The sequence below is a fragment of the Tupaia chinensis genome, unplaced genomic scaffold (genome assembly GCF_000334495.1).
Source record: "Tupaia chinensis unplaced genomic scaffold, TupChi_1.0 Scaffold000022_1, whole genome shotgun sequence".
NCBI classification, from domain to species: Eukaryota; Metazoa; Chordata; class Mammalia; order Scandentia; family Tupaiidae; genus Tupaia; species Tupaia belangeri.
The window spans coordinates 2,855,980-2,868,003 of NW_006159452.1; the positions used below are offsets into that span (position 1 = coordinate 2,855,980).

At 33.6% G+C, this 12,024-nt stretch overlaps 1 protein-coding gene across 1 annotated transcript in view; it reads right to left on the reverse strand.

The window, feature by feature from the left end:
- Positions 1–12,024, reverse strand: part of GRIK2 (glutamate ionotropic receptor kainate type subunit 2) — a 775,369-nt gene that overhangs the window by 434,173 nt on the left and 329,172 nt on the right. The window contains exon 5 of the mRNA XM_006140134.1: positions 1,657–1,838. Coding sequence (XP_006140196.1) covers positions 1,657–1,838 — 182 coding nt within the window. The remainder of the gene's footprint in view (positions 1–1,656; positions 1,839–12,024) is intronic.

Below are 12,024 nucleotides of genomic sequence, written 5' to 3' on the forward strand. Positions count from 1 at the left end.
AGGGAAACCTACATTCACATTGGAATATTGGATAAACATCTGCTTAATAAACTAACCTTGTTATAACAGGCATTTACTGTTGGTCGTTATATTTAATGAGACATAATTTGATATCTGAATCTGTATAACTCTCCAGTAGAGATATTTTATCCTCTATTTAAAGGGTTTCTAAACAGTTGATTCATTTCAAGCTACTGTGCATCAGCACAGTGTGTATAAAGAAATTTTAAAAAACAAGATCCAAAGATTTGAATTCAAACTCTACTACATGGTAGTATATGGTTTTGTACTAATCATTTAACGATCAACTTCATTTGTCTTTTCAATAAAAAATGAACAATACTTTACAATAATTATGAGACCTGTTTTTCAGCTATGTCTGACTAGTGCTGATGTAACTTCAGGGATTTTATTGCTACAAACTTTTTTATTTAAGGTTTCAAAAAAATTTCCCAAAGAGCATGTATGCTTTGGGGGTGGAGGCACTAAGAAAAATAAGTATGATTATGCCACAATCACCTCTGCTCCACCATTGCTCACTCCTTTTAGGATTTGGGGCATGCACATACATGTGCCCAGTGTGTTTCTCAAGCTGCTGGGTGCGAAATCCCAATTATGTTGGATCTAGCCATCTTAACCCCCAGGCAAAATGCTGACTATTGTTTGATAAATTTAGAAATATCTTTTCAGGAAGATAATGTTATAATTACCTGTTACTATCACTAGGTGGAATACAAATCCACCTGTTCTTTTCTTTTTTTTTTTACTTATTTATTTTTGCATATACATTCAATCACATTGTTTAGCTTACAATGTGAGCATTTCAATATGTGAACATTTCTCCCCAGTCCCATTGATCAAAATATCTTCAACCGATAACACCACACCTCCCCATCCCTTCAATGCTCTACCTCTTTATCCCTTCTCTAAATGTCCTTCGTTAGGATCCACTCCTTCACATACACCTCATCTGATGTTCACACCCATCTCTTGTGTTTTTACAACCGTTAGTCAATCAGTTTCAGTCATAGAGTGCAGACATTCGGTATATGTTAAGTGGGAACATACAATGTCTCTCCTTCATAGCCTGGCTTGCCTCACTCAGCAGTAAATCTTCCATATTCTTCCACTTTCTTTTCTTGCTACTAGACATTGATCAAGATTAAAATCATTCTGAGACTTGGTTTCTTTATAAAGTAAAGATAGCTTCTACATTTTTTGGTTATGATGATGAAAGATCAAGTATGTGAGGCATCCCACAGTAGGTGCTAGGTAAATATTAGATACATTTTATCTTCTTTTCTATTGGTTGATTATATCGGATGAGCTGCTCAATCATTGACTCAGTTTCATTCCTCATTTCAGTACAAAACATATTTATTATCAATCAACAATCTCATTAACAAAACAGTATTCTAATCATTTGAAAATAATCACGGATCTTTAAAAACAATCAGGTAGAAGATCATCAATATTTACATAACTTTTCATTTAAGACAGTTAATTAAGGCAATTGTAAAATTTTTCTAACATAAAATTACATCAAGAGATTTTTCTTATTTTTTTACTTGACTGTGTAATACTTTGATTTTTAAAAAGAACATAATTTAAGTGCAAGTTGCAAAAAGAGTAAGATTTAATTAATTTAAAGAGTACCTGTTTTAAAATGCCTGCTGCCATTTCATGGCTGCAGTCAAAGATTACATGAAATTCCTTGCCTCTTTTCATTTCTTTTAGTAGAGGTTTTGCATCTTTTGTATCAGCAGGTAACTGACGAATTTTAAGTCGAAGATTGTACCTTGATGGAGCTTTGATGAGCTCTTGCAAACGAATGAGACCTTTAATTAAAAAGAAAAAAAAAATTAGAGATGAAACATAGAATTGCAAAACATACTAATTACAATGTACAATTTTCTTCCCCATGTACAAGGGCATTTTATGATATAATCATTGAAATTTTTACTTCATCAGAACTCCAGATTTATTATTTTTGCACAAACAAGCATTTGTCAAATTCTTTAAGGTATTTTTTAAATTATAAAACAAATTATTATAACTTTTATGAGTAACTTAAAATAGGGACCAGCAGTTGGTGTAATGGTTGTGTCACTGGACTCCCATGTAGTCGACTGCAGTTCAAGTACTGGACCCCATGGTTTAAACTCACTCTGGGCGTGTGTGCATGCGTAACCAAGATCCCGAGAGGAGAATGAAGGAGATGGGATTGCGGCACGGCCATCCCCCCTGGGCAGTGATTTCTTGCTTTCTGTCTCTCTTTGTCTTTCTGGTGAATGTACACACCCTAAAGCAAAAACCTCTCCAAAAAAGAAAAAAAAATTAAAAAAATTCAAAGAACAAAAACATAATATATAAAGTATAATATATATATATATATATATATATAAAATGTATAAAAGAATATAGAGTAAAATAGTCTCCTTCCAAATATCAATTCTGTTCCTCACTGAATTGTCACTGTTAGTGGCTTTTAATGATTTTTTTTTTTAACACTTTTCACTGTTAGTGGCTTGAAATGCTTTTCTTCTGTAACACTTTCTGTGTATTTACACATTTACACATATTCTTTTTTATTTTGTATTTCACGTTAATTGTTGTTTTGTGTCAATATCTTAAATTTCCTAGTAAGTCAGTATTAACGTTCTAGTTTGTCCTTAACAAACACTATGTTTTATTGTGCACATAATTTATGTAACTATTCCCTGATATTATAAACTCTGCTCATTTATTTTTGTTTTATTTATCTGTAATGCTCCAGATAATAACCTTCACATACAATCTGATGCATTTGTGAGAGTGAAATAACTTTATTTAATAAAATAGCCTGAATCATAATTAATTAAGGAATAAAACTAACATTCTTTTCTATGTTTTCTAGGTATAACATTAACTTCAGAAGTAAATGTAGTCAGAGACATTAATAGAAACAAGCATTCTACTAGAGAAGTAGTTCCCGATTATATTATTTCAAAGTATATCAAGTTAATGAATACATTTTAATAGGACATATAATTATAATGCATTTTTAAAAAGAGAGACAAATTAATCAGTTTATTCTTTTATATAATCCTCAAATAATAAAAGTCATTTAAGAACCAATACAAAAGATTCACTATATAATAGCATGAAAAGAAAAAAGGGATCATACAGTTCTTTTACAGCTTGGACCAAATTGAGTAATTCCATTTTCTCTTCTTAACCTTCCTTCTTGTTTTTCTTCTCTATTTTACTTTTTCATCTCATCTCATCTCATCTCTCTCTCTCTCTCTCTCTCTCTCACTATATATCTCCCTGTTTTTTGGGTTTTTTTGTTTGTTTGTTTTGATTTAAGTTTCAGTAAAGGGTGCACGTACTTGCCTGATAGAGACAAAGAGACTGAAAGAGGGAAAGTGAGAAATCACCTCTTCTCCACGAAAGGTTTAGTCATACTGCAGTCCTTCTCCTCCATTCTCCTCTCAGGATTTGGGGCAGGCACACAAATACAAACACACAAACACACACACACACACACATCTTGTTTTTCAAGCAGCCAAGTATATGACCTGAACTATGCTGTTGCTCATGTGAAATAGTCAATTTAACTTCTGTGCCACCTGCTGTCTCCTCTATTTCTACTATATCTGAAAAACTACCTTTATTAATATTAACATGACAAAAAAATAAAGAAAAATATCATACTAATCTAGAACCATCTCTCTCTTTCTCTGTATTGTTTATATACAAAATACTAAACTCTTATTTGAAAGCAGGAGTTAAAAACACACCTTATTGGGACCAGCAGTTGGTGTAATGGCTATGTCGTTGGACTCCCATGTTGTCGGCCATGGTTTGAGTCCCAGACCCGGTGGTTTAAATTCGCACCAGGTGTGTGGGTGTACCCAAGATCCTGGGAGGACAGTGGAGGAGAAAGGATTACCCTGTGGCCATCCCCGCTGGGGGATGATTTCTCACTTTGTGTCTCTCTGTCTTTTTGGTGAGCACACGCACCCTACAGCAAAAACCTCTCGAAAAAGGAAAAAAACAAAATAAAACAAAACAAAAATTTTAATAGGACTAAAAACTACTTTGTATTAACACATGGGGGAATAAAATTTTAATCCTAGAAATATTTTAATTCAATTAAAAATAAATAATAGATCCATACATGTATTGTGACATAATGAATAAAATTAAAATTTATGTTTAGCATTTTTATCCTCAAATGAGACATTTAACTTGAACATGTGAATTCATAAACACATTTAGTATATTTTCCTTTTAAAATTATTGTTCCATAAAATTTACTTCATAGAAAATCCCCTTAGAGTTTTATGATTTAAAATTCCACAAATAATTATATTACACAATATACTACTATTTTCCATTTTGTTTTATAAATTTAAGTATTTATGAACTATAGCAAAGCAAATACTACATAATTAATGAGTATTACGTGCATTTATAAAACATGCTACAATTCATTCTAGGGAATCAGCGTGTTTAATAACTATAGATATGAAGACTGAGCTGTGCAAATGCTTAACATTGAACTAGGAAATTCTCCTGAATATGTATATAAAGCTATAAAATTTTTAAATTTTTATTTTGTTGCACATGGGAGTGTTCTGCTACAAAAGTAGAATAAATTTTAAGTGGTAATAAAATTACTTAACTACTTTTGATAAATAAGAGTATTTCTGCACTAAGGCTGTTGTTCTCAAACTTTGAAAGATATGCCAGTAATCTATGGAACTGATTACAATCTAAAAGACAAACTTAAGTTTAGGAGATAATACTCATGCATGAGCATTATTAACAATCTTCCGAAATGGCTTTTCTGTCATAAAAAATGAAGTTAATTTCTAGATAGGCATGGTTACAGGACAATAAAATAATTCAATGATTTCCAGCTTTATCACTCTCTCACTCGGTCCCTCTCTGGTCAAATTAAAATAAATAAATAAAGTCAAATAAATTTTTTTTTCTTTTTTTGGAGAGGTGTGTGCGCTCGCCAGAAAGACAGAGAGAGACAGAGAGACAGAAAGCAAGAAATCACCCCAGGGGGGATGGCTACGCTGCAATCCCTTCTCTTCCATTCCCCTCTCAGGATCTTGGGCATGCATGCACACATGCCTGGCGTGAGTTTAAGCCGCCAGTTCTGGAACTCAAACCACAGTCAACTACATGGGAGTCCAGCGAAATAGCCATTACACTAATTGTTGGTCCCAAATAAAATACTTCATTAAAAAAAAAAAGAAAAATGAATCAGAAAACCAAAAAACACAATGGACTGTAAAAACAAGAGAAACAGACTCTATTCATTTACTTATTTTACAAACAAATATGTATTACATTTTTACTATAGGTCAAGCATTTTTCTAGACTTTAGGGATATGATGAAAAAATAGATAAAATATCTGCCCACACAACACCAGAAGTACATAGAGAAACTAAGGTTATGAAGCAAGCAATCACAAATGAAGAGTGGCAAATCATATTTTGGTGGGTAACCTACACATGGTTGAGAGGCATCTAGCAGGATCATTCTCCAAGGAGATGACATCTAATTTAATGCCAGAATAAAAAGAGAAAGAATAGAAGGAATATATTGAAGAAACAGCTTTCATATGCTGGCCTGGAAATGAGAGAACACAAGTAAAAAATTGTAAGAAGCAAGGGCAAATGGTGACAAGGCAATTGGATAAGCAAGCACAGGGCTGCTTAAATCCTTGTAAATTAAAGAGCTTGGGTCTTAATTTAAGAGCTGTGGAAAGTGTCCACTTGGAATCTCTATTTCAAAAGAATCATTCAGATTTGAAGGACAGATCAGAAGAGCTAAAACTAGTTAAAGAAAGAGTTAGAAGGTATTTGTAATAATTGAGGGTAGTAGTAATCATGCAGGACAGGTTAAATATGTATTTAGGCAATAGAACAGCAAGAGAGAAAAAAACATAGATAGACATATTTATGAGAAAGGATTGAGAGTACTTGGTGAACAAGAGATCTGAGTCAGGGGAGTTTCTCAAATGTCTTGCTTGGCCAACTAAAGGGAGAGGGTACCTTCACTGAGTGTGAGACCATGGGAGGATTATATCAACTGAGGCAAAATGAGGAGAGTAATCAACCATGTTCAGGTGTACCAAAGGCAAAAAAAAAAAAAAAAAAAATCAATAAACACTTTTAAAAGTTCTTATTGAATTTACTAACAAGATTAGTGCTGATCTACAAGGTCAAATTTATGTAGGGTGCTGAGGATAGATCGCTGTGCCCTTAGTGAAAGGTAAATATTTATGTACTCAATATCATCTTTATGCACTTCCATGAATGATATGTTCTGCTCTTGTTCTGTCTTACCATGGTCATGTGATGTCTTTCACAGTCCCAAGACTTCAGAGAGTCCCCAGATGTGGCCCTCACCTTGGACCTCCACAGCTATGAGCTAAATGAACTTCTGTTCCTTATTAATTATCCAGACTCAAGTACTTCTGTTATTATCAACAGAGAACCAATCAAAATAAGATTTAGTCTACTACAGTCTTGGTGTTGGGTTTGAATTTCAGATAAAAAAAAAAAAATCTATGATCTGTGTGGCTTTGTGTAAGGCATTATATTTCTCTAAGCTTTGATTTATTCTTCTCTATAATATGGAACATCCATCTATTTATTAATCTATTAATTAACATATAGAATGCCAAAAAGAAACTGACATATGTATATAAGGCCCACAATAAGTGGCAGCTTGTCAGTGTCATTATATTAGCTAACTGGGAAAGAATATCATATTTCAAAAAAAATATGCTGGCTACTAAGTCTGTTTTTAATGATATTTGGACACTATTTTTAAAAAAGGCAACCTAATATCACAAATTTAACATTAAAATTTAAAAGCATTTTAAGAGATTAATCTCATTACCAAAGGGAAAGGAGCTATATAGTTACAGATTAGCTCAATAGTTTTGAATTGAGAAAGTTCGACTGGCTCAGAAATAGAAATCTTCTGAAGGATAACATCTACAAATAGTATTTGGAAAATTCATCCCAAGGATAAATACTGTCAAGTATTTTCAAGTCTCTTAAGAGCTCATGTGGATAGTCCATTGAGCCATCAGGTACAATAAATGTTTACTTACTCTCTTCACACATATACATCCCTGCTGGCACTAATGTAACAGATTTCAGTTTGCCAGCTTCCCTGGGGAATGATACTGAAGAATGAAAAAAAACAAAAAAATCTGCTGCTAGTAGGAGCTTCCATCTTTTACTTTTGAATTTTCATATAATATTGTCTTCATTCATTCATTCAACATAAATTTTCTACATGTCTGTTGTGTACAAAACATTGTTTCAAGGGTAAATATAATAACTGAAATAATACTTATTCAGTCTTTGATTGCATGAGACACAGTTAAGCTTTGACATTTTTGATACAAAAGTAGTTTCTAAAATATTTTTCACATTCAATTTTTTAAAAAATAAATATGATCCAGCATTTCAGTTAGAGGAAAGAATACGAGATAGCTTTTTGAATACCAAAAGTAAAATCATGATTTTTAAAATTTACACTTTATATTAACTCCTACCACAGGTGCTTAGAGTCATCTCTTGGCATCTAAACCTCTATTGTTTTGTCCAATTATATTGTTTCTCATTTTCCCATATTTCCATTCTTGGTATTTCACCTCTTCTATTCTCTGACATTTAGATATAAATTTCTATATAAGTTCTGTTGTTTAGAACACCTTGGAAGAACGAGATAAAATAAAAGATACATACAAGACATTTGAAGAATAAATGATTACTTATCTATTTTATGGAAGATATAGAATTTCATCCTGATGGTTTATGTGGACAGTCTTATTCAAAGAAAAATGGATTTAAGCAACAGCGGTCTTTTAGTGACAAGAGTAGGCACGTTTTCCACTATGTGCCTCTCTAACCATGCCCCCTGCACAATTTCCTTTGCAATGATCATGTGCTAAAAATGCCAGTTTTAAAACACATTGCTCTAATTAAATCTGTCTTATATAAACAAATGTGTATCTTTATAAAATAGAAGAGGCTTTATTTTTTCTTCTTAGGAAAGTCTCTCAAAATAATTAAGATGGTTTACACGTGATTCTGTTTTATGGTCAAAATAAAGAAATGAATGTATACTCTATTTGATAGAATAAAAAAAAGCAACATTTATTTTTGTTGAAAATGTGGTTAATATGAATAATGTGCAAACAACAGTTTCCAGAAATTTTGTTTACTTTTAACAAATTTGGCACCCAGTGAAATTATTTAATGACAGAGTAGGATTATAACTCCTAGAAACAGCCTTTTAATTAAAATGCCCCCTTTTCCCCTAATGTAATTAGTTGATGTAATGATAATAAAAAAGAAACAATCTGCACAGATGGGTTCCTGAAAATCTTCTAACAAAGAAGAGCACCACATTGCAATTATGCTCTTATTTTGGTAGATGAGTAACATTCCATTACTTCTAATTATTTCACTGAGACTACATTATTATTATTATTTTAACCTTTTTTCCTCTTCTCACTTATTTCAGCAGTAGGTGAAATCAAGGTTTATCTTCTTCTTTCAGTGACAGAGGTCTGGGTTGCTCATTTCAGAAGTTGCCATCAATTTAGCTTTTAGGGAGAATCCAGAAGGAGCCATTTACACACACTCCAGCTGGCACTCTCTTCTAAAGAGATCAATCACATAACCTCTCCGGCAGGCCCAGCCTCCCCTAGCCCCAGGAAGGGAGTCCCAAGTCTCCTCCCTACCCAGGTATCCATTCCAGCAGCCACACAAACTAGAGCTTTGCCACCTGGCTTACTCATATGTCCTATTCATCATTTCAGTTAGCATGGTCTTTGTGATAACTCAGATTCCTCCTAAAACGCTATGTATAAGAAGCTATGCAAAAATGGTTTGTATGCATTTCATGTTTCATCAACACACTTTTTTTTTTCAGTTGAGAAAAAGATAATTCATTGAGAGGTCAAAGTACAGTATTTCCAGGAGATTTTCTTTTTTTAATAGAATGTTTTATTTTGGTAAAGAAGTGTTGTCTTAAAGCAAACTAAATATTGGTATATGTACCAGTCCTGGACTTTAAAAATAGAGAAGGAAGCTAACTATAGTAAGAAAAAAATTCAGTTTCCAAATTTTTATCAGCCATCTTCTCTTAGGGGACAAGGTGGATTTGTTCAATAGAGAACGTAGAAAATAAAGACAATTGGGGTTTAGAAAAATAGATGAGAAAAGGAAGGGAAATGAAAAAATATCAAAGCGGTTTTCATCATCTCAGAAGAAGGAAAGAAAGCCACACATAGTAAAATTACAGGGCTAATCTTGGAATATCCTCAAATCCTAACCCTAACCTTACAAAAAGGGATTGACTTCTCTCTTTTTGAAATGTTCTTTATTTTTAAACTATGATATAGCTTAAAAAATTCAAGATTCAGAACATGTAAAAATCCATTAGCGCATTGCTTCTCGGCCTTTTGGCTAAGATCAAGTGTAAAAATCCATTAGCTTAATATATAGGAAACCAAGCAGCAAATGAGTTTCATTTCACATACCAGGGTCAGTTGATTGTCATTGGCTACATGGATCATTGTGCTGGAAATGTTTTTGAGACCAATTCTGTGTCTAGGGGCATGTTTCAAGAAGGGAGTCGAACACCAGTGGTGGGGTAGTCACAGTGGCCTCATACATTGGTCAGCCCTTTATCAAAATCTCATTTTTTAGTGATATCAAATCCTGTACAGAATTTTGTTTAATTGATGGCAAAGCCAGTCCTTTATTTTAAAATTATTATTATTATTATTATTATTATTATTTTTACTTTTCCAGAGTGTGTGTGCACTTGCCAGAGAGACATACAAAGAGAAACAAAGAAAAAGAAAGAGAGAGGGAAAGCAAGAAAACACACTGCCCTGTCTCCCCTGCCACAGGGGATGGTCACGCCACAATCCCTTCTCCTCTATTTCTCTGTACTTTCAGAAATTTGAGCAGTCATACTCACGCATTCTGTGTGATTTTCAAGTTGCCAGGTCTGGGACACAAACTGAGCTGTATGCCATTTAGGATCTAGCTTCCTTAGCCACCCGGTCCCATGGTAAAGACTTTCCATGATTCAGAATGGAAAATAGTACAGTGAAGAACAATTATTTTAGAAATTATGCTCTCTCTTGAAGCCAGAATCCACATGGTAACCCCAAATCATGACATATTTAAACAAGTAAAATTCATATAGTAATTATTACTTAAAAATACAAGGAAAGCACTTAAAAAGTATACAAATTTATGGTCAGAAAACAATTCACTAAAATTCTATATTTTCTCTCTTCAAAATGCCCCTTAATTCTGAAAACTTTCTTTGATGCATAATATACATATATGTGTGAATGTGTGTGTGCATGTACACACACACATACACATAGTCCTTTTCAATTCTTATTTTCCTGCAAAGTCTAATTTACCTGCCCTGACTTATCCCTATAGGAGAATGTGGACATAATATATTTTTTTTCTGATCTGCTTTTATTTGTAAAATCAGTAACAAACTCACTCATTGTACTAATCTAGCAAAGTAATAGATGCCTCCCTGGAAGGTTTAAATGAGGAAGTAACTAGCAGGACAGCCTTAAGCAGGTAAATCATGGAAAAAGGCTGTAAACTATAGTCTTACATCATGATGTCAAATTTCAGAACCATATAGCAGCATGCCAATCTGCATCAGGCATGATTTGAGCTGAATCTTGTTATTAACCTTCTCTTGAATGATTATGGACAAAGATATTTAAATTAGCTAACTTCAGTTTTCTTCTTCATAAAATGTTGGTAAAAATAATTATTATCATAAAGGAAAAATCAAATGAGCTAATGCATATAAATCACTTAGCATTGTGCTTGGCATACATTAACTCTTTTCACTGGTTTCTGATAAATTCTTCTTCCACAGAACCCAGGGTTTGCTGGTATGGGTGTGCCTCAACAGGTCCTGTTTGCTTTCAAAATTTTCCAGGAATCCTGGAAATGGTCTCTTTATTGAACTCCTTCATTATAACCATCTAAGTGAACTCTGCTTCCTGCTATGACACTAACTAGTACACTATCTACACACTAGTGACATTCAAATGTGTATCATCCTGACCTTTCTAGCTTCCTTTAAAAAAATACCTGGAGTACCATACTGGCCAGATGTATGAAATAAAACCTACAGGCTGTATATACAAATACATTAAGGCAATACTAGTTAGGAGGCTTTTGCATAATCCATTTGAGAGATTGTGAAGGTGAAACTCTTGAAGGTAAAATTGCAACTGGTATTAGAAGTAAGAGTGGTGTTGGAGGTACCTAAACTTTGCAATTGGCATTAGAAATAAGGGTGATTTGGGAAACTTCTAAACAATGTGACATCTCTATTTTGGTATCTAATAGATACTCTGGACATAATATTCCAAAATTGGCTCAATTCTATACTCTACCTTTCTCTCCCTCAGTTGTCCCCAGATAGGATAATGGCAAGTTTATCTTTCCAGTTATGCAAGTAAAACATATTAATGTCTTCTTTGATTTCTGTTTCTAATATACCTCATATATAACTTTTTGACAAATCTTATTATAGCCAACTTCAAAATATATCTAGAAAATGAAAGGTCTCTTGGGCCCAGCAGTTAGCGTAATGGCTATGTCGCTGGACTTCCACATAGTCGACTGCGGTTCGCGTCCCTGACCCAGTGTCTTAAAACTTACGCCTGGCGTGTGTGCGTGTGTGCCCAAGATCCCAAGAGGAGAACGGAGAAGGGACTGTGGCATGGCCATCCCCCCTGGGAGGTGATTTCTCACTTTCTGTCTCTCTGTCTCTCTCTGTCCGTCTGGTGAGCACATGCGCCCTGTAGCAAAAACCTATATATATATATATATATATATATTTCAACAGGTGAACATTTCTCCCTAGCCCAGTTGATAAAACAATAAAATATCTTCAACAGATAATACCACATTTCTTTGTCCCATTAGTGCTTT